This window comes from Rhincodon typus, chromosome 3 (assembly GCF_021869965.1).
Source record: "Rhincodon typus isolate 14 chromosome 3, sRhiTyp1.1, whole genome shotgun sequence".
NCBI classification, from domain to species: domain Eukaryota; kingdom Metazoa; phylum Chordata; class Chondrichthyes; order Orectolobiformes; family Rhincodontidae; genus Rhincodon; species Rhincodon typus.
In genome coordinates this window covers 40,339,748-40,363,799 of record NC_063334.1, presented here as the reverse complement: position 1 = coordinate 40,363,799, position 24,052 = coordinate 40,339,748, and the positions used below count along the sequence as shown (strand labels likewise).

The following is a 24,052-nucleotide window of genomic DNA, read 5'->3' as shown; positions in this document are numbered from 1 at the left end:
ATTAAGCTGCCAGTCCTGTTCAGCCCAGAGCCACGTCTCAATAATTGCTATGATGTCCTAGTTCTATGTTTCTAGCCGTGCCCTGAGTTCATCTGCCTTACCTGTTAGACCTCTTGCATTGAAATAAATCCAGTTTAATTTATCAGTCCTACCTCGTTCTCTGCATTTTTCCTGCCTGCTCTGATTGTTTGACGTGCTCCTTTTTTCCACCTGCACCAGCCTCAGACTGATTTTCCTTCGCTATCTCCCTGAGTGTCCCCCCACCTCCTCCTTACTAGTTTAAATCCTCCTGAGCAGCTCGAGCAAATCTCCCTGCCACTATATTAGTCCCCTTCCAATTCAGGTGCAATCCATCCTTCTTATACAGGTCACGTCTACCCCAGAAGAGATTCCAGTGATCCAAAAATGTGATTCTTCCTCCCCTGCACCAGCTGCTCAGCCGCACATTCATCTGCTCCATTCTCCAATTCCTCCCCTTACTAGCTCATAACACCGGGAGTAATCCAGATATCACTATCCTCGAGGACCTCCTTTTCAAATTCCTGCCTAACTTCCTATATTCTCTCCTCAGAATCTCATCCTTTTCTCTTCCCATTGTCATTAGTTCCAATATCTATCTTCCATAGTTCCAATGGGAATCTTACAGAAGTGTATAAGATCATGAGAGGGATGGATAGGATGAATGCACTCAAGTCTTTTTCCCAGGGTTGGGGAATCAAGGACCAGAGAGCATCAGTTTAAGGTAAGAGGAGAAAAAATAAATGGGAACCTGTGGAGCAACTTCTTTTACACAGACAGTGGTATGTATATGGAATAAGCTGCCAGCGGAAATGGTTGAGGCGAGTACATTAACAACATTTAAAAGGCATTTGGACAAATACATGGATAGGGAAGGTGTAAAAGGATATGGGCCAAGTGCAGGGAAATGGGGTTAACATGGATGGATATTTTGGTCGGCATGGATCAGTTTGGGCCTAAGGGCCTGTCTCTGTGCCATAGGACTGTATGACCTCCTGCTGGTCCCTCTCCCCTTTGAGAATATTCTGTACTTTCTCTGAGATATCTTTTATCATGGCATCAAGGAGGCAATGCACCATTGTGATTTCTTGCTGTTGGGTGCAGAAATGTCTGTCTGTGCCTCTGAGTATAGAGTCCCCAACCTGATGTACCCCTCGTTACATTAGAGCCAGTTTTGGCTCTCCATGCAACATTCCCCTGAGAGTCCACCACCCATTTCCACATTTTCCAAAACAACATACTTGTCTGAGATGAGGATAGCCACAGGCAACTCATGCACAACCTGCCTCCCTCTCCTACCTTTCCTGGCAGTAACCTATCTACTTGACTGTATCTGTGGTTTTTCTCCCATCCTACAGTTGCCATCCATCATAGCCCCTAGCTACTATAAATTCCTCATTTCTGCTAACTGCTGTCGAACCGATCCTTGTAATCTGATAGAATTTGCAACCAAACCCACTTCCTGCAGACATAATCATCAGTAACATGGAAATGTTCCTAATCTCCCACATCCGACAGGAAGAGCACATCACTCTACTAAAGGCCATATTTGCACCTTAACAATCTATAAACCCAGGAAAAACCACAGTCTTATTGCTCTAAAAACACTGCTGCAGGCTAACTTAGTACTTGTGTTTTATATTTTTAAAGTTTGATCAAGAGACAGATGTCAATAAAACATATAAACAAAAAAGAACCCACTCTGCTCACTATTGTAACTTTACAAAACAAACAGTAAGGTTACACTTAAAAATACCACTTAGCTGTTCCCCTGCTGGTTTCTCCAAGGTCAGCTACAAATTTTGCTAATGGATAATTTTTCTTAGACAAACTCCGATGTCCAGAGATACTTGAAATCAAATAATTCTGTGACTTTAACCTGCCCAGTGATTATGTATCTCTTGAATATTATGGATTGTTGATTGCATGGTGAAAAATCTGTTTCAGTCTACAGGAGCAGCCACACTTCATGGGTTGACTTCTTGCTTGAGGTTCAAATTTGTTGCTCCTGCTGAGTAGCATTCGCAAAGGCCAAACAGTTCTCAGCCTCTCTGAGTGCTGGTCTGTCAGCCAATAGAGGGGCTGTGGTGTGTTCTGGAAATCTACCAAAATTACAGCCTGCCTGTGAGGTTTCCAGATTACCAACAGTGGTGAGGAACAAGTGGATGTGGCAGTGGGAGGAGGTGGGTGCTTTGCAGCTATTGCCGAATTTGTTTCATTGGTAGACAGTGTCTGTGGCAAATGTAAATGTAAAACTTTCATTTCCGCTTGGTGCCCCCAGCAGCAGATCCAGTTCTCTTTCTTGCTCACCTTCCTCCAGATTTCTTCTTGCCCCTTTAGGCCTTGCTCCAGATCTGTCTCCCCCAGGCTCTGTGTTCTCCCCTGTTGTCCTAAAAGGCCCTTTAAGGGGTTATCAAATTGTCCCTAATGGACTTCTGTGGGCCTGGTCTGGTGGTTTGGCTTGGACCTTCCTACCCGGAAATTTATTCAGGTGGAGATGAGAAGATGGTGTTGCTTTGGCATGTGATCATCCCATCAAAATAAATTTCATTCCCACCACCTCCATCCTATGAATATAATCAACGAGGTCCTGCCTGTCACTTATTAAACCTGAACAGTGTTCTACCTCGGACATGCATCAACTTTCAGTTTTCCCTTTTTTCTCACTGTCGCCTCCCTACATCTTCTATGGTTCTGTGCGCATTCATTCACTAGATCCTAGATTGTGAAGTCATCAGAGGTGGGAGCCAAATTATCTGTTCAACACATAGTGCTCATTCAAGTTGTTCATGGGGTGAGGGCGGGGTCTCTTATGGCACAGTGTTACTGTCCCTACCTCAAAGCCAGAGAGTTCACCTCAGGATAAAGGTGATGATTTTCAGAGACAATGACATTACTTCTCACTCCACACAAGTACACAAGCCTGTCTAAAAGCTCTGCAGCTACTGTCTGTCATTCTGATCTGCCTGCCATGCCATATTCTGCATGAACATTCTCATTGTCTATCTGATGCTCCAGGGCCCCAGTGACAACTGGAGAGTAACAGCATGGTATCAGCTCGCGAGGAAGGCGATGGGGACAGTTCTGGCTGCATGCAGCAGTGGAAAATGACTGATTGCAAATTGGCAGCCAGTTTCCACTTCCTCTTGGTTTTCCTTTCTCTGACCCATGTGAAATGGAATTTAGGAGAGTTGTGTAACAGGCAGTTGATTCGATGCTGCCTGATTCCAAACACCATGAAAAATCAAATTTACCCCCCATTGTATCAACAGACATTTGACTGCAGCTATTACCTGAAAAAATGTTTCTTACAGTGGATGAATGAAAAGGAAGCTGCAGGGGTGGGAGAATAGAACTGGAAAAATGTGATGCCAACATAACAGAACCAAAATATAGCAATGCTTCATGTTTTCACATCATTAGATAATAATGGACAAAGCTTGCACATGTTATTAAAACATTTCCGTAACTGAGAGTGTGTGCATGTGTGTACGTACTTGATCCGATGAGAACGGTTCAGGAGTTTGATGCTCCACACCCAAGAGCCTGACTAACCTCTTATCCACAAGTCCAGCTCAGGATTGGCAAGAACAGGATGCAATTCCTGAACAAACCCAGCAACAGGTCAGTCAAATAGATGCTTCTGTTGTCATGGTCATTGCTCATCAGGGCTCAGTTCAATTCCTGCGCTGGCTGCGGGTACCATGAAAGACTGCCCTCAGCTTCACCTGTCACCTGAGGGGTGGTAACCCTCAGATCAAGCGCACCACCAGTCATCTCTCTCTAATGAAATGGTCCTTTGGGGCTATGGACACTTTCCCTTTACTTGTCGTCCATCATATCTATTGGCACTTGGTCTCCTTTCTCCCCATCTGAGGTGGGAGGAAGACACCAGTGAAATGCTATTTTTACAGGAGTCTGCACCATTGCAAAGTTAACCTCGGGTGTATTGCACAGAGCAGTCTTTTACATTTAGTGTTGTAGAGTCTTACCCAGCATTTTAGCTGGCTCCCAGGTCGCTTGTGACCATTGCCATTCAGCTAAGTCCATGTTCCCTCTATCTTCTAACTGTGAGAAGCTGCAACCCTTACTGGGTGTTTTAAGCTAATGGGTCAGGCAGGTTTCTGGACTTTGTAAAGTATCTGATTCTCAGCTTGGCCAAAGCATCATCCTGCAGTCTGCGATGAAACTGGCCTGCACTGTGGGTTAATGTTGGTGTCTCGGAAGGGTCACTGTGATGATCGAGCTTAGTGTAATGCCTCTACTTTGCCTTGCTGGCACCACAGAGGATGTTTGTCTCCACTTGGTCTCTTCAGCAACCAGTGGGCTCTACAAGGAATCATATCTTGTATACTCTAACAATGACATGGTGGGTTTGTTTTACAGCTGATTTTTCTTTTGCTGAATTACTTACTGAGTTTCAGGTCCTCTGTTAATTGCATCTCTTCAAACAAAATGACCATATGACATAGGAGCAGAATAGCCTAATATGACATTAGGTTATTCAGAGCATCAAGTCTGCTATGCTATTCATTGGCTGAGCTGATAATCTTCAACTCCATTTTCCTGCCTTTGCTTCGTAAACCTTGATTCCCTTCGTGATTAAAAATTTATCTCAGTCTTGATAATACTTATTGACACAGCACTATAGCTTTCTGTGGTAAAGACTTCCATAGATTCACTCCCCTCTGAGAGAAGAAATTCCTCCTAATCTCTGTCTTAAATATACAATCTTTGTTCTGAGATATGTTCTCTGGCCCGGGATTCTCCCGCAAGGGGGAACAACCTCTCCACATCGACTCTGTCAAGTCCCTTCAGAATCTTATGTGTTTTAATACGGTTGTCTCTCATTCTGGCAGCATCTGTAAATGGAAAGCAGAGTTAACATTTTGGATCCAGTGACCCTTCATCAGTTCTTTGTTTCTTTTTTGTCTCTCATTCTTCTACATTCCAATGAGTATACGCCCAACCTAACCTCTACTCATAAGGCTGTCCATCTGTACCTAGTAACAGCCTGGCGGCCTTCTCTGGACTGTCTCTAATGCCAGTACATCTTCCCTTAGACAAGAGTGAAGGGTCCATGTGAAGAATTCACTTCATGACACTGGAACAATACAGTGCAAACTTTATGGATGCTTTTAAAAATGTATACGTAGCAGGATGCATTGGAGATGAGCACGTGCAGCTTTAGGGTTTGGAAGCAGATTACAGTCAGAGTGAAGACTTGTGTGCACTTTGTATTCACATAGGAGCGGTGCCAGAGGAGGTTGAGATACTCATGGAATTCAGTTACAAAGCAAATGCCACCTGATAGCAAGAGGATCTTCTCTGTGATGGAAGCAGGTCTTCGTGGCTACAAAAGACATGACCATACTGAATATAATTATTACTGAACTTTTCGAAGTAGGAGCCATAAACAGCATGCTATTTGTGGGTAAAGGATGGTTCCACTATTGATAGTTCCACTTGACTAGGTCTAAGGGTCCATTTGGTTTATAGTTGTTGAGGAACATCCAGATGCAAACTAATGCATTCACTCAACTAGAGTATATTCAACAAACGGCGGAGAATTTTTTTTCATAGCGTAGCTGTTCAACACTGATTTTCCTGCAATAATTTCTTCGTGATCAGCTGTTTGTGTTGTTTCAGTGGAAGAGAGATGTCTGGGAGCAGAGCTTCCCAGATGCTGGAAATCTGAAACTAAAACAGATAATGCTGAAGAAGCATTGCAGGTCTAGCAGCATCTATAGAAAGCAAACAGAGTTAAAGTTTCAAGCCCAGTGACCCTTCATATTGTAGCAAATTCCGCATTGTAACCACTCCTTGGATAAAAATGTTCCTTTTGCATTCCCCATTAAATTTATTCGTGACTGTCTTGTACTTCTGACACTTTGTTTTAGAAAACCTCTTCTCTACCTTTGTTCTGACAAACCTTTTCATAATTTTCAATGCCTCTATTAGATTCTCTCCTTTGTGGAAGATTGGAAGCCCTCATATTTAGATGTACAGTTAAATCATTACTAATACCAAAGAGACAACACCAAACAGGAAAGTCATTGAAGTATGATTCACAGTGCAACTTACTCGTGCAAAGTGTATAATCTTGAAAATTGTATAGTCATTATTTTTGAATTTAAAACTTAAAGGTTGATGACAAATATGAACTACCTGAGTCTATTTGTTCTAACCCATAAATGAGTCATTTAAAATCTGACTATGGTATTATTACTATATAAATTAAATGCTCTGCGTAATTTCTCACAGCTTTCCATTCACATTAACATCCTTATTTGTTACTTGGTGAGTTAAAAGACTATTAGCAACGTTACCACATGCACATTGTTGGCCTGTGATCCTTTAAAAATGGGTACCTTCATACTTCATTAGAGCAAACAGAAGCGTGACATTTGCCTAGACGTGTTGGACCTCTTGAAAACGTCTTGTCGATTTTCAAGATCCTTGATTGAGGATCCCTGCAGCAAGCTGATTCCTGAAAGAAGAGGCTTGCCCTGTGAGGAGTGATAAAACAGACTAGGCCTATATTTTCTGAAGTTTAGCAGTGTTAAACCTGTTAAGGATGTAACAGGATAGGTGTTTGGAGAACGCTTTGCTTGGCTGGGGAGTCTTGAATGAGAAGTCACCAGTCTTAGAATAACAAATTGAAACAAGATTGAGGTGAGAATAAATGTATTCACTCAAAGGATTCTTCAGTCCTGGAGATTCTCTACCCAAATGATCCCAGACAAAAATTGGTTTGCTTAGGAATGCAGAGAGTTATAGGGATAGATTTGAATATGTGGTAGAGGTAACAAATTAGCTGTGATCTTAATGAACAGCTGAGCAAACTCAACAAGCTAAATAATCCACTGTTACTACTTCAGATGTGAATGGCAGCTGAATTTAGGATACACTTGGACAGTGTTAAATATATAGGGACAACTGGACTCCAGCTCCTGGAGAAGTCACAAACAGTAAGTTTTGTTTTACTCATTCATGGGATGTGTCTGGCTAGGCCAGCATTTGGTGCCAATCCCTAATTTCCCAAGAAGCAGTTAAGAATCGATACATTGCTATGGTTCTGGCCAGACTAGTGAAGAACATTAGTGAACCTGATGAGTTTTCCCAATAATTGACTGCAATTTCATGGTCATCATTAGACTTTTAATTCTAGATTGTCATCAAATTTAAATTCCACCATTTGCTGTTGCAGGATTATTACCTGAATTACCAGAACATTACCTGGAACTCTGGATTAATAGTCTCACAATATTACCACTAACTTATCGCCTCCGTGTAAAACTAACAATTCTGTCATCAATGTTCAAATTACATTCTGAATTGTTGGACCATTTCTCTCAATTTGATCTTTGTAATCTCTTGAACTTACTGAGAGCTTCCTGACATAGTAATGGCTACTGATTTTTTTTCGTCAGTTCTTATCTATGAAATTATATTTATCATAAAATCATTTTGCCAGAGTTCGGATAATTACATTAATTGTATTATCACTGGTCCATATTTTCATCAGAGCCAGAATCCTGAGACATTTTGCAAAGATAATGAGAATTTGAGAAGGTGATTCTAAAGGAATGCAGGCTTTAGTATGTGATTTGTAATTCTTTCTTCAATTGACAGCTACTTGAAATAAGTGTATCTTTCTTGTGCGTAAATCCAATGGGAATATTAAGGAAAGACTTCTAAAATGGATCTTATTTATTGTTACAGTTCCTGGGAAACCAAGACTCCTTGTTAGTCATACACAGATGAATACTGCTCTTATTCAGTGGCATCCTCCTGTAGAAACCTTTGGACCAGTTCTAGGTTATCGTTTAAAATTTGGGCGCAAAGACTCTGAATTGTTGACAACATTGGAATTTTCAGAAAAGGATGACCATTATACAGCTACTGACATCCATAAAGGCACCTCTTACGTCTTCAAACTCTCCTCAAAAAATAAAGTTGGCTTTGGGGAAGAGATTGTGAAAGAAATCACGATTCCAGAAGAAAGACCGAGTGGATTTCCCCAAAACCCACGTGCTGAAAGCTCCACAGCTTCGACGATTCATTTGAGTTGGCAGCCACCAGTCTTGGCAGAAAGGAATGGGTTAATTACCAAGTATAACGTTTTATACAGAGATATCAACAGTCCAAATAATCGGATTGAGCTCTCTGTTGCTTCGCCCGAGACAAGTTTGAAGCTCACCAACCTAAAACCGGACACCACTTATGATATCAAAGTGAGAGCTTATACAAGTAAAGGTCCTGGTCCTTATAGCCCTAGTGTTCAATTCCGGACACTGCCACTGGATCCAGGTAGGATTTGTCTGTTTATGTGCTCCTAGATGCAGGTGGGTGACGATATTAGGGAGTTGGGTCACAAGATTATACATTAGAGATCACTCCTTTCTACCAACTTGAAAGGTATGGTTCTTGAGTCTTAGTGTACTGTGGGGTCTTCTGTACTCAAGTACACGCACACCGTTGAGACTGTGTAAACCTGCATGACTTATAAAGGTAAGTTTTGATCACTAAGGTTTATAGAGATTTAGAGTGACATCAGGTTGTGCAAAATGCAGGTAGGAGAGGTGATTTATTGTTTCACTGAACTGGTAAGAGCACTGAAACGAGTCCATGCAGAATGTTGGTACAGTCCCATCTAAATTGTCACTCTCCTTAATTTTTCAGCAGTGTTTGCAAAAAATTTTCATGTTAAAGCTGTAATGAAGACATCAGTTTTATTAACGTGGGAGATTCCAGAGAACTACAACACTGCCATTCCTTTTAAAGTGAGTAATTTTGCCAAAACTGTACAAGTTTCATATGATATTGTTTATTCATGCAGACATGCAGCAGAGTTTCTTACATATTAAAAATTATTTGTAATTTATATCTAGAAAAAACTGTATCATGGATAGTATTATAGACGTTTTACTGCCCCACATACTAATGCTTACTATTTTAACAAAGACATTAATTTGCTTATTTTAAGTTGAATCTCGTGTCAGACAATTCGTTGAAGGCAGAGCAGTTTGAGAGCATGGTTAATGAAGTGGTATCTCAGCTTTATTGGTAGGGGCATTGAATGCAAGGGCGATGAGGTTATACTGAACTCTCTAAAACACATGGTTTGGCCTCAAATGGAAAATTGTGCCCACTTCTGGGCACCAAGCTTCAATAAAGATGAGAAGGTATTGGAGAGAGTGCAGAAAAGATTCATGAGTGGTTTCAGAGATGAGGAACTTCAGTTAGACAGATAGATCGGAAAGTTCAAATTGTTTTCTACATACAAGAAGATTAAGAAAAGATTTAATATGGGTTTTCAAAATCATGAGTCACGACAGCATAGATAGGGATAAACCTACTAGTATGGAAAAGTGCAAAAGCACAGATTTAAGCTAATGGGAAAGAGAAACAATGGAGCCAGATATTCATGCAGTGAGTAATTAGGATCTCGAAAGCACCGCCTGAGAGTGTAGATTAAATCAATGCGTACAAAAGGGAACTGGATGATTATCTGAAAAGGAAGAATGTTCTGGACTACAGCATGAGGGCAGGAGAGCTCTGGTATAGGTATTGACAGGGTGAAGAGCTTCCTATGCTATAACCATTCTGTGACTCTGAAAGGAACTTCTGCCTTTCAATCTTATGTTTGTATGTTGGAGCAAGTGTGGGCACCTGAGAGGGGTTAAGTAGTTGACTTAATATTATGGTCACTGGCAGCTCTAGTGAAAATAATGCACTTTTTTGGAGGGTTTCACTGAGGCCTGCTACCTGAGCCAGGTATGAATGAGCTTACAAACAAATGAAGAAAGTCCTCACATGGTGAAAGGCGTAGACTGGGTAGGAGGTTATCCGTGTTGGGGATAGAAAGGAGTTGTTTGTTGAGATGAGCAGCATCTGAGCCAAGACTAGCCTAAACAAGCTTCAAATAAGACTGCATATTTGTGTGTGGGGGTGAGCAACCATTTTTTGCTGATCAGGTCAGGCATTTAAGTGCACGTTCCCTTTAAATGTTTTTGCACTCATATGACACATGCCCAATGTAAGGGGCCTGACTTGTGTGACACCAGCACGGAAACAATTGAATTCTTGCATGACTATGTAGTTTGAAGAGAAATCATTGTAGATCATCATCATAGGATCCCTACAGTGTGGAAACAGGTCCTTCAGACCAACAAGCCTACACCAACCCTCAGAGCATCCCACCTCGACCCTTCCCTCTGTAACCCACCTAATCTACACTGTGAGCAATTTAGCATGGCCAATCTTTGGACTGTGGGAAGAAACTGGAGCACCTGGAGGAAACCCACGCAGACACGGGGAGAATGTGCAAACTCCACAAAGGTAGCTGCCCGAGGCTGGAGTCAAACCCGGGTCCCTGGCACTGTGAGGCAGCAGTGCTAACCACTGAGCCACCGTGTTGCCCCCATAAATTGAGAGTGTCAGGATGGTGTAATAGGGGAATGTGCGGAAAGTACAGAAACCAAACAGAAGAAGGATCAGGAAAATCAGTTGCATTCAGTGTTCTCCACATTAGTCCTACCTTCCAAGTTGGAGAACTGGACAATTGCACTCCTGTGAGGGGCCTGACCAAATTAGTTGTGTGTCAGGTGCTTAACTCATCAGTTCCGGGCATTCCCCTGGATTTAGGTTCCCAAAGGCACAAGTCTCACCTGACCGTGAAATGCCAGTCACTCACAGACTGGCAGTCGTGTACTTATTGCATTGTCACCAGAGGGTTGTGCTTGATGGCGATTGTGCTTCAAGCACTTGGTCAGATATAATCACTGCACCTGGGTGAGCAAGCAAGGGCTGGGGTTCACAGCAAGTGAGTTGGCAGCGACATGAGAAGAAAGGGTGTGAGAGTGGATTTCGGCATCATCCCAGCTCTTTCTTGAAGGCGGGTCCAAAAGTGGGTGTGAGGGGCTGGAAGGTCTAACAGCTTCAAAAATAAGTCCAACTTGTGTGACTTGGCTCAAAAGCAGAAGCTGGAAATCTGAAACAAAACAAAGTGCGGGAGAAACTCAGCAGATCTGGCAGAGTTTTGAGTTCAGTTCCCCTTCATCAGCTTTTCAGTTACAGTGTCATAGTCATACAGCACAGAAATAGACTCTTCGGCCCAACTAGTCCATGCCAACCAGGTTTCCTAAACTGAACTAGTCCCATATCCCTGTAAACATTTCTTATCCGTGTGCCTGTCCAAATGTCTTTTAAATGTTGTAATTGTACCTACCTCTACCACTTCCAATAGCAACTTGTTCCATATACGCACCACCCTCTGTGTGAAAAAGTTGCCTCTCAGGTCCTTTTCAAATCTTTCCACTCTCCTAAATCTTTGACCTCTAGCTTTGGACTCCCTTACCCTGGGGAAAAGACCTTGGCTATTCTATCTATGCCCCTCATGATTTTATAAACCCATGTGAGGTCACCACTTGGCCTCCTACGTGTGAACGAAAAAGTCCCAGCCTATCCAGCCTCTCTTTATAACTCAAACTCTCCAGCCTTGGTAACATCCTTGTAAATCTTTTTAACACCCTTTCCAATTTAATAACGTTGTTTGCATAGCAAAACAACCAGAATTGAAGGCAGTAATCCAAATGTGGCCTTACTAATGTCTTGTACAGCTGTAACATGTTGTCTCTGCTCCTTACCCAGTGAAGGCATGCGTGCCAAACGCCTTCTTCACTCTGTCTACCTCTGATGCCACTTTCAAGGTACTATGTATCTGCATTCCTAGGTCTCTCTGTTTGACAACACTCCCCAGGACCCACCCATTAACTGTGTAAGTCCTGCCCTGACTTGTCTTAATAAAATGCAACACCTCGCATTGATCCAAATTAAACTCCATCTGTCATTCCTCAGCCCACTGGCCCAGTTGATCAAGATCCCGTTGTGCTCTGAGATAACTTTCTTCACTGTCTGCTCTACCACCAATTTTGGTGTCATCCACAAATTTAATAACCATGCCTACTATATTCTGACGAAGGATCACTGAACTCAAAACATCAACTCTGATTTTTCTTTACAGATGCTGCAAGATCTGCTGAGTTTCTTCAGCACTTTCTGTTTTAGTTGTAGCAGACACTAACAGTCTGTGTTGGTGCTGTGGAACAACAAAGATTCACTCACACAGGCATTATCCAACACTGGCAAAAGAATGCTACATCTGTAAAGTAATAGGAAATGTACAAGTGTCAAGACACAGTTTCCAAGCAACAAAAAGCCAAATTGCTTACTTATTCAAAAAGATTAATGCTGTAAACCCTACTACTTTAGAAAACATATCCACAACTAAAAAATATACCTTCATTAGAAAAGTATCAGTCATTCCTAGGGGATATTGATAATCCAAATGATTTAAGTTTCACATAACTTGTTTGTGTCAGTTGACATCCTATTACCTTTAAGTTTGATACAAGGGCAGGTGTCCTTGCTGATCAGATTTGTGGCTGAGGAAACAGAAGTTTTGACCCACGCAAATGATAGCTTTCAAGAGCACAGGTAACACTGCCACGCAAGGAACGTAAGAGAGTTGAAAATGACCTAATTCGCAATCAACACTTCTCATTTTTGAATCTGCATGTACATCTAGACCTGAGCATACTTAAGATTGTAGGAGGGGTGTGACTCCTTTGGTGAGAACTACTGGTCCAGGAAAAATCCATTGCCAAACAACTGGTCAAGGGGTAGCAGGGTTTTATTTGGTTTGATTTGGACATGAGAGAACCCAAACAGAGAGGTGACTCTATTGACAAAAATTGTTTCACTCTGTCAATGGGAAGGAAGTCACAGATTTTACCAGACTGGTGGAAATGTTTCTGATTCCCATTATCACTGAAGAACATAATAATCTATTGTCTCTCAAAGTGCAACAGTCAATGCCAGTGACAAAGGTTGCTCTGAATGAGCAACAATCCTCCAGTAGCACAACTGAGAACTTGAGCAGTGTCCAGTCCACCAGAAATCAACCACAGAGCGAGAATGAAGGCATTCAACCAAAGCAGAGAACTTGTGTACTTCAACATAGATGTATCAGCAGACTGAGGTCAGAAATCACACAACATCAGCTTATAGTCCAACAAGTTTATTTCGGAGCCTCACCCCTTCTTCAGGCGTTAGTGAGAGAGGTAGTATCAGACACAGAATTTACAACTAAAACATCAAAGGGTCACACCACTGATCAGAATGTATTAAACAAACCTGAGACGCTATTCTATCAGTTAGAAGGTTTTAATTATTAATATGTATATGTAAATCCCTGAATTCCTTACAAGTCACTGCCCTGAGAGAAATTAAAGATTTTATCAGTGTAAAGAAGTAGTGACGTTTTAGGTCAGACAATGCCACATCTGGAGTATTGTGTTTAGTTCTGGTCGCCTCATTACAGGAAAGATGTGGAGGCATTGGAAAAGGTGCAGAGGAGATTTACCAGGATGTTGCCTGGAATGGAGGGAAGGTCTTACGAGGAAAGGTTGAGAGAGCTAGGGCTTTTCTCTTTAGAACGACGAAGGATGAGAGGTGACTTGATAGAGGTATACAAAATGATCCGAGGTATAGATTGAGTAGACAGCCAGAGACTTTTTCCTAGGGTGGAGGTAGCTATTACGAGGGGGCACAGTCTTAAAGTGAGTAGAGGTAAATACAGGGGAGACGTCAGAGGTAGGTTCTTTGCTCAGAGAGTGGTAGGGGCGTGGAATGCATTGCCGGAGCGGGTAGTGGAGTCGGCCTCATTAGGGGCATTTAAGCGGCTATTAGATAGGCATATGGATGATAGTATAAGGTAGAGGTGGAGGTTAGATAGACCTCAGGATTAGGGTAAAAGTTCGGCACAACATCATGGGCCGAAGGGCCTGTACTGTGCTGTAGTATTCTATGTTCTAATGCGTGCTAGTTGTGAGGCCTTCTTTAGAATCTGTTTGTGTTTTGGTTTGGAGGCAGACTGGTTTTATTTCTAAAGTAGGAATTTATAAACCGCACATTGACTGAATATCAATAAATTGTGTGCTTTTTGAACTAATTATAATGTGCCTGCAAATACAGATTCACCTCATAATTCACGTGTGTGTCTGTGAGAGAGTAAGTGGGGGGTGCAGAGAGAGAGAGTGTGTGAGAGAGTCAAGATTTTGTTTAAAAAAAATGGTGATGAGTGATATGCAGCTCCATGAGAGCCAGATCAATGCCATAGATTCAGGACATGGTCAGAAAGAGAAGAATCTATGAGTCTAAATGTCCAGGATGCTGCCAAGAAGAGGATGCCTGTTTAAATCAGAAAACTATTGCCTGCTCCAGAAATTGAGGATCCCGTACAGGAGAAAACACTTGTTTCAACAGAGCAATCATCATCCATGATGGACATTTAAGAGATTAAAGATCCCCCACATGAGGTTTTGGGATAATTACCAGAGTCAGCAGGGTAAAGTTAGACCGCAAGTGCAGTTCGGGAGATTAAAGGTCCTCCAGGTAATGCAATGGGCCAACTACCAAGTTAAGCAGAAATTACATTTTCTGTGAAGCACATTAAAGATATAAACGATCCTCCAACGGAGAAGTGATTCACAGACCATTCAATGTCAACAGTCCTCAAGCCAAACACTAGTTAGTCTTTCAAGTCCAAAAAGAACAAGCCATTGTAAAACCTCCAGACTGCCCCCATTTATGAAGCCACAAGCTGCTTATGGTTGGTAGCCCAGCAGCTAGTATGATCTTCCCACTCTGAACTCAATTCAGAGTAGTCCGAATAATGATCAGGATCTCTATCCCTTATCTTACCATACCATTTACATCCCTCCCTACCTCCCAGTCTGCCTCCAGGAGGAGCATTAAATTCCACATGGTGTAACAATTTCTGTGTTTCCTACAAATCTACAAATTCTGCAATCAAATAAAAAAGCCTGAATATCTCCATGTGCTATTTTAATCAAGACAAGGCCAATACAATACAGTAACTCCATCAAGGTAGCAAACAGAACAATCTCAAACAAGTTTTCCATTGCTATTATTATATAGTATATTTTTGACTGAATGAACTCTGTTGACTGTTTTATCTACCACAGTAATCTGTATGGTAGAAGCAGACTTTGTCATCTCCAAAAAGTACTCGAAGTGTGATAAATTTCTGGCCGAATTCTAGATTTGAAATTTCAGCAACAGTTATTTTGAGAATGTAAAATTCAGCTCCTTCAAATCAAATATTGCCTAAGAATCCACAGGGGAGACAAGGGTCTGCTCCTGTTGCTTCGGATTTACAATATCCTTGTACAAGCAAAACTGCCGTGATAAATAATATTTCAGGTTAGAAGTTGCTTTATAGTTTGGCTAAGTTTATGGTTTCATTAGAGAAGAAGTTCCTGCTGTTGATACTTCTCATCGAAAATGTAATTGTGAGTATATATTGGGCAATCCTTTTTTGTACTCGTGCCAACATTCTTATTTAAGCTATCAGCTACAGAAGCTGAATCTCTTTGAGTTGCGTCTGTAGATGTAGTCATTGGCCTGTCTATGTTATACTCCAGTCATGTGTAAGTGAAAAGAAACACCCTTGTTCTCTTGTAGAATTGTTCTTCACCTGGGGTAAAATGTGTGTCTTTTGGACATTTTCCTTCTCCCTGTTCAGTATGGGAGCCTAAGGAGCCTAAGTTTGTCCAATGCAATTTAACTGCTCATTTCTACTCATTGTGAAAAATTGTTTTCATTACTTCTGGCACAGCACCAAGCCTATATTCCCTTGTGCCTTAAAACTATTCTTTTTGAATGATTCAGTACTCGACATTCACTGTGTAAAATAACAGTCTGTTCAGCGCACACAACTGAGTTTCAAGGTATTACTGCAGTTGGATTTGACTTATACATCCAACAGTTTATGATAACGTCTTTAATTTCTTCACTCCGCCTCCTTCAGACGAAGCAGCAACCAATTGATTCCCGTCCTGATTTTAAATGTTCTCTCCATTTCATTTTCCAACTGACAGCCAATACACTTGTAGAGTCGTAGAGCTGTACAGCATGAAAACAGACCCTTCAGTCCAACTCATCCATGCCGACCAGATATCCTAAATTAATCTAGTCCCATTTGCCAGCATTTGGCCCATGTCCCTCTAAACTCTTCCTTTTTGTATACCCATCCAGATGCCTTTTAAATGTTGTAATTGTATCAGCCTCCACCTCTTCCTCTGGCAGCTCATTGCATGCATGCACCACCCTCTGTGTGAAAAAATTGTCCCTTAGGTCCCTTTTAACTCTTTCCCCTCTCATCTTAAACCTATGCTGTCTAGTTTTTGACTCCCCAACCCCGGGGAAAAGACCTTGTCTATTCACCCTATCCATGCCCCTCATGATTCTACAAACCTCGAAAAGGATTACCCCTCTGCCTCCGACATTCTAGGGAAAATAGCCCCAGTCTATTCAGCCTCTCCCGATAGCTCAAACCCTCCAACCCAGCCAATATCCTTGTAATTTTTTTCTGAATCCTTTCAAGTTTCTCAACATCCTTCCCATAGCAGAATTGCTTGCAGTATTCCAAAAGTTGTCTAACCAATGTCTTGTACAGATGCAACATGGCTTCCCAACTCCTATACTCAATGCATTAGCCAATAAAGGCAAGCATACCAAATGCCGCCTTCACTACCCTATCTACCTGTCACTCCAGGTTCAAGGAACTATGAACCTGACTCCAAGGTTTCTTTGTTCAGCAGCACTCCCAGGACCTTACCATTAAGTGTACAAGTCCTGCCCCGATTTACCTTTCCAAAATGCAGCACCTTACATTTATTTACATTAAACTCCATCTGCCACTCCTTGGCCCATTGGCCCATCTGATCAAATCCTGTTGTTCTCTGAGGTAACCATCTTCGCTGTCCAATAAACCTCCAATTTTAGTGTCATCTGCAAACTTACTAACCATATCTTCTATGTTCACATCCAAATCATTTATATAAGTGATGAAAAGCAGTCGACCCAGCACCAATCCTTGTGGCACACCGCTGGTCACAAGCCTCCAGTCTGAAAAGCAGCCCTCCACCATCACCCTCTGCCTTCTACCTTCGAACCAGTTCTGTAACCAAATGGCTAGTTCACCCTGATCTCATTGCTATTGGTTGCCCAGTGGAATACTTCACTTATTTTGCTCAGACTGGTCTAAATTCCCTGATGGTTTGTTTGATTGCACAATTTTATGAGCAAAGGCCCAAATTATAGGCCCGAAACGTCAGCCTTTCTGCTCCTATGATGCTGCTTGGCCTGCTGTGTTCATCCAGCCCTGCACCTTGTTGTCCCAAATTATCCTTGATTTCTTTTGAATCCATTTTACTGCCACTATCATTTTATCTAAGTGGTGATCAGAATCTGTTACAAAACAGTATTACTGCATTGATATTTTATGCGCTGTTTGTAACACTTCTGTTGGATCCAAGGCCTTTCTATTGTTAAAGCTCCATGCACTCCAAGTTCTTAGAGGACATCCCCAAAGCCATTTTCTTGTGTCATTTCATCCATTTATTTATGTCTACCAATGGTCTCCTAATCGCTTATGGGTTTCTTTGTGGATGCACAAAGTCTTCAGGCAACCACTATATAATGAATTCATTGTCCTTCTGTCCCTCCTTTCTGATTATGCTTCATATTCATATATGGACACTGAATTTGAGCTGACTGTGTGCACCAGTGCATTCATGCCATCACTATTTTATGTGTGTGTCTGGCTCTGCATGTTACATAGTCTAGCAGAATAGGTTGTAGCTCAAGTCTATCAAATCTTAGTACTGTGCACAACCAATCAAAGAGGACAACCACTCAGCACCTTCTCATGCATTATAAATTGTTGTTCCCTTTGAGAATTCTTGTGATTCTGTCCTGATGAGTGCGAGATGCAAATCTTCGACAGCATGACTTATTTCTCAGCAATTCATATTTTGGTGCTATTCAGCTTTCCAATTATAAGTTCCTCTGGATCCTTTTGCACTCTATTATGCATTAATTCTGTTCACCATAAGACATTGTATTTGCCACTATTTAAATTTTACTTGGCTTCCATTAAAAAGCTATAATCTGCATGGTCACAGAGGACCATCAGGCTGCTGTCTCATTAGAGAGAGAGAGACGACTGATGGTGAGTTAAACCTGAGGGTCACAAAACCTGGGCGAGTGGTGAGACTGAGAATACAGGACCTTGATGGTTACCTCAGCCAGTACAGAAATTGAACCCATGTTGTGGTGTAACTGCATTGCAAGCCAGCCATTCAGCCAAGTGAACAATGGTATAAGTTGCAGAAACCCAAAGATTGATCACTTAGGTAATTGTTTCTAGTTAGAATGGGAGGCGATGGCCTAGTGGTATTATTGCTGGACTGTTAATCCAGAGACCCAGATAATGTTCTGGGGACCCAGGTTCAAATCCCGCCATGGCAGATGGTGGAATTTGAATTCAATAAATATCTGGAATTAACAATCTGATGATGACCATGACTCCATTGTCGATTGTTGGAAAAACCCATTTAGTTTGCTAATGTCCTTCAGGGAAGGAAACTCCCATCCTTACCTGGTCTGGCCTACATGTGATTCCAGACCCACGACAATGTGGTTGACTCTTAACTGCCCTCTGGGCAATTAGGGGTGGGCAATAAATGCTGCCTGATCAGTGACGTCCTCATCCCATGAATGAATGAATAAAGAAAGAGAAAGTTCTTAACTGCAGGTAGCTGCCTCAGTTAACATTACCAGCTCCCTAATTATGCATTCACAAATTCTCTACCTGACATGATAGACCCATGAACTATTCAGAATCTTCATTACCCAGAAAATTCCTGCCTTTTCAATTGCTTCCTTAAAGTCAATGCACAGAATATTTATTCCAACCTCTTGTTTTACTTTTCCTTGTCACATATTTTTTTTTTTTTTAATTTGCTCACAGGACATGGGCATTGCTGGCTGGCCAGCGTTTTATTGCCCATCTCTATTTGCCTTTGGGAAGATGAGGTTAACCTGCCTTCTTGAATTGCTGCAGTCTACAAGCTGTGGGTTGACCCCCAATGCTATGAGGGAGGGAATTCCAGGAATTTGACCTAGTGACAGTGAGGGAACAGCGATATATTTCCAAGTCAAGATGCTGAGTGGCTTGGAGGGAAAGTTGCAAGTAGTGGCGTTCCCATGTTTCTACAGCCTTTCTCGACAAACATGATGGCAGGTTTGGAAGGTTTTGCCTAAGGATCTTTAAATTTCAGCAGTGCATCTTGTAGATAGTAGTCAGTGCTGCAACTGAGCATCAACATGGAGGGAATGGATGCTTGTCGGAGTGATGCCAATCAAGCACGCTGTTTGTTCCTGGATGTTTTCAAGCTTCTTGGGTGTTGTTGGAGCTACACCCATCCAGGAAAGTGGGGAGCGTTCCATCACAATCCTGATTTGTGCTAGGACAAGGTGGACAGGCTTTGAGGATTCAGGAGGTGAGTTACTTGCCGTAGTATTCCTAGCCTCTGACCTGCTCTTGTAGACACTCTATTTATGTGACAAGTCTGGTTCAATGGTAATGCCAAAGATATTGGTAGTGGGGGATTCAGTGATGGTAACACCATTGAATAAGTAGGGGTAGGAGTTACATTGTCTCAATTTGGAGATGGTCAGTACCTCGCATTTATGTGGCACGAATGTTACTTGCCACTTGTCAGTTCAAGCCTGGATATTGTCCAGATCTTGCTGCAATTGAACATGGACTGCTTCAGTATCAGAGTCCCAAATGGTGCCGAACATGATTACAATCATCGGCGAACATCCCAATTTTTGACCTTACAATAGAGTGAAGGTCATTGGTGCAGCAGCTGAAGATGGTTGGGACTAGGACACTACCCTGAGAACTCCTGCAGACATGTCTTGGAGCTCAGATGACTGACCTCCAACAACCACGGCCAACTTTCTTCTGCCAGGTATGAATCCACCCACCAGACAGTTTGCCCCTGATATCCATTGATTCTAATTTTGCTGGGATTTGTTGATGCCACACTCGGTTGAATGCGGCCTTAATGTCAAAAGCTATCACTCTCACCTCACTAGTTCAAAATATTATAGGAATTAAATTCCCTTCCTCAAACTTGTATCAGCATGTTGCTGCTTCCCACTTCAGGCTTCAGATTGTTTTCTGCAGGTGACGCTCCAATGTTACCTTTCCTGTATAGCTATCAAAGATGACCAGCCAATAATGTCCCAAATTGAACTTGAAGTGCTGGAAAACTTCATCTCTTTGTCATTCCTTGGAATCACCTGTCTACAACGAGTTGTGAAAACTATCCTTAGCACTTGCACCTTCTGTATGCATCTTTGTTTATAGTTACCTCTGAACCATTTGAACTGGCTATGCTTGTCGTTTTGTGAAGATTCAAGCCTCTTGTTCAGACACACTCCATTTCTGATCAATGATTGCTCCCTCAACTTTGGTACATCCTCAGCTAACTACTTACAGGATTGAAAATCCTACAAAGCATTTTGATATATTCTACCATATGTGTTAGTGTTCAATTCCTACAACAGGTATACAAAATTAAAAAACATTGAGTAAATACTTCTGGAATGCTTGTTGCAAACGGTTTCAGTTTTCTGCAATAGAATGTTCAGATATTTTTGGAAAACTATTAATCCTACTGCAATGTTGATATTAATGCACATTTTAAGAAACCAACACAACTATTACAGAAAAAAAATGCTGTAGAAGCTGGAAATATGAAATTAAACAGAAAATGTTCAGCCAGTCAAACAGCTTCTGTTCTGAGGGCAACGGTTAACATTGAAGGTAGATAACTCTAAACAGAACTCTTGGCCTGTCAACTACAATTTGGGTGTTTCAGAGTTAATTGTAGGCTTATAATGGTTATAAAGCAACTAATCAAGTTTTTCTTTTCTGACTGATTAGATCATCTACAATAATGACCATATTGAAGTGGATGGAAGAGCTACACAAAAGCTAATCACCAATTTAGACCCTGACACATCGTATTCATTTGTTTTGACCAATCGAGGAAACAGTGCTGGGGGCCTACAGCAAGTGGTCTCAGCACACACCGCTCCAGACCTGCTCCGCACCAAGCCAGTCCTGATTGAGAAAACCAATTCTGATGGAATGCTGACTGTTGAGCTGTCAGCAGTGCCAACACCACCAGCCCCAGTAAAGTAAGCAATGTCATCTAATAACCAGTTGTCTAGATTTCTATTCATGTTTCTTAAGATTGTATCCTTACAACTTAAATACTGTTTTGCAAGCAATTTATCTTATTTCTCCTTGGAAAAATTGTATGCTCAGGTGTAACCTAGATTTTCCCCACCAGCAACAATTTGGAGCTGTCTCAGTGCTGGAACTAACTGGATTTTCTGCACTACTGACATTGAGTGGCTGCTAGATTTTTAGTTTCCATCTCATGTCTAACAAAAAGATGCAAAGGAGTTGGTCGGCTGAAGCTATAACAACTCGGGTTGGTTGGTAACATGTAACTGATCAGTCTGCAGGAAGTTTGGTAATATTTCATTGAAGTACTTCCTCTTTCAGCAATCTTGTTGTACCCCTTCACAGGACATTGTACCCACAAGTTGGAATTTCTTAAGTTATGCCCTGACAAGGATCACCAGTGCCTTCTATGTCCAGACTATTCTGTAGGATGCAAATATTCAGTCATCTTTCTTTCTCACATTTTGCACTGCACGTTGGTTTTGGTTATAAGAATACAGATCAGTTTCTGCAAGGTGATTGTTTGAGGCCTTTTGAAATTATGCTCCTTCAATTCATAGAAACATCTAAACGAGAAGCAGGAATTGGTCATTTGGCTCTTCCAGCCTGTTGCACTACTCACTTTGATCGTGGATGATCATTCAATTCAGTAGCCTGTTCTCACTTTCTCTCCATTTCCTTCGATACATTTAGCCCTATGTACTAAATTGCACTCCTTGAGAACATTCACTGTTTTGTCCTCAATCGCTTTCTGTGGGGGAGAATTCCACAGGCTCACCACTCTCTACCTGAAGAAATTTCTTCTCATCTCAGTCCTAAATGGCCTTCTCCATATCCCTAGACTCCTGGTTCTGGACTCTCCAGTCAGTGGGGACATCCTCCTTTCATTTATCCTGTCTAATCCAGTTAGAATTTTTTAGGTTTCTATGACATCTCCCTTCATTCTTCTAAACTCCAGTGAGTATAATCCTAACCAATCCGGTTGCTCTTCAAACATCAGTCCTGCCTTTCCAGGAATCAGTCTGATAATCTTTGTTGCACTCCCTCCATAACCAGGATACCTTTCCTTAGGTAAGCAGACAAAGGTGCACATGGCACTCCAGGCATGATCTCACCATGGCCCTGTATAATTGCAGCAAGACATCCTGCTCTTGTACTCGAATCCTATCCTTATGAAGGCCAAAATACCATTTGCCTTTTTCAGCTGGTGAAAACTTGTTGCAGCCAGAAAGTGTGGATTGGGGAAGGCAGCCTTCATTTCCCCAGTGCTTTTATCAGCAGTGGTGCGGTATGGAAGGGTTCCCCTCCATCAATGCAATTTATTTTGTTTATATTACCATTGGCAAACAGAAAACAGTAGTCCCACCGACAGCTGAGTAATGCTCCATGAGCATGAAATAGCCTAAGCTGGCATGTTGCCGTGAATCCTGGGCATCACCTCTTCAGAAAAGATGTCAAGGCTTGAGTCAGGGTCTGAAGAATTTGAGCAGAATATAACCCGAAGTGTTGGAGTTCAGTTTTGATGACATGTTAGATAAGTTGGTCTTCTAGGAGAAGACCAGGTGACATAACTTAGAGTTTGCAAGAGAGTCCTTGATAGAGTAAATAAAATAATTATTTTCTTTTAGTGAATGAATCAATAACCAAGGATCATTACTTTCCAATGGCTTTGAATCAGTCCTGAGACGAGATGAAAATTAGGCCCAGCAAGTGTTGTCAGGTTTTGGAACATCCTTTCTGGAAGGCTGGTTTGAGCTGATTCCATTGATAAATCTCAAAAGTAAGTTGGACAGTTGCTTGGGGATAAGGAGCTTGTTACAAAGAAGGCAACGCGAGGGAACCATGAACTATTGCCTATTAAAGAGTCAGCACAGACACAATTAACCTCTTGTGTTAGAATATTCTAATCTGCTTGATCTCAACTGTTAGCATATAACTTTGCAGTGGAAATTGCTTTTGGAACTTTATTTGAATGTCAGAACCCTTTCCACTTGTCACACTTCAGCTGTAGGCTTTTTACATTGTTGTAGCCAAGTGCTTGCCATGTTCTTTTTGAAACAGTAATGACAGACTGTCAGTTATTAGTTTTGTTGAAAGCTAGTTTTATATATTACTCAGCTATCTTCCTTCTGGATCCCTGTCATTACTTTGCTGACTCCATTGTTGTTCTACCTCTCCCTTCCCGTTCGTTCCATCCCATTTTCACCAAAATTAAGGACTTGGGGCCCACTAGCTATAACTGCTGACAGGTGAATTACTTCCTTTCTCTCACATCAACCCTTGGTTTATAAGGTTCCCTGATGTTCATCGGCATTGACCCCACCCTCCCATGGCCTGAAATTGCCACTAAACATCCTGTCCTAGTTGGACTGCAGTACCATCCACTCTGCTGCACTTAGTGGATACTCGAATGTCCTTTCTTCCCCTTCTCACATTTTGGTTAATTTATATCTTGATTATGATTAATGTTCACAATTTGTACTCATCCAAGACCTGATTCTTCTTTGAGTGCTCTCTTCTTTCAATTCGTTTTAAAAAAATTGTGCCACTAGAGTCAATTTCCTGTTACAATTTCACAGTGATTGAATACATTTTGGAATAAATCTTATGGTTTCTCAATTTCCTGCATAACGTTTTTCAATGACTATCAGTCAAAGTTGCTGTTTCATTCCTTTACTTAAGTAATGCCCTCTGGGCAACTGCATTGTTTTGGCTCAGCTCATTTTGAATTATCTCACACAAATATATTGGATTACACAGGATGTCACATCACAGCTTTACACACTATTTCAAAACTAAATGAATTTACACAAATGGCACTCCATTAACTAG

The 24,052-nt window shown here is 41.6% G+C and overlaps 1 protein-coding gene across 5 annotated transcripts in view; it reads left to right on the top strand.

Annotated features, from left to right (window-relative positions):
- Positions 1-24,052, top strand: part of LOC109939107 (receptor-type tyrosine-protein phosphatase delta) — a 542,862-nt gene that overhangs the window by 391,526 nt on the left and 127,284 nt on the right. For 3 of the 5 annotated variants that reach the window (XM_048595071.1, XM_048595067.1, XM_048595066.1), the window contains 3 exons: positions 7,744-8,331; positions 8,704-8,804; positions 20,912-21,168. In XM_048595071.1, coding sequence (XP_048451028.1) covers positions 7,744-8,331; positions 8,704-8,804; positions 20,912-21,168 — 946 coding nt within the window. The remainder of the gene's footprint in view (positions 1-7,743; positions 8,332-8,703; positions 8,805-20,911; positions 21,169-24,052) is intronic. The other 2 variants (XM_048595070.1, XM_048595069.1) reach the window with 1 other exon arrangement.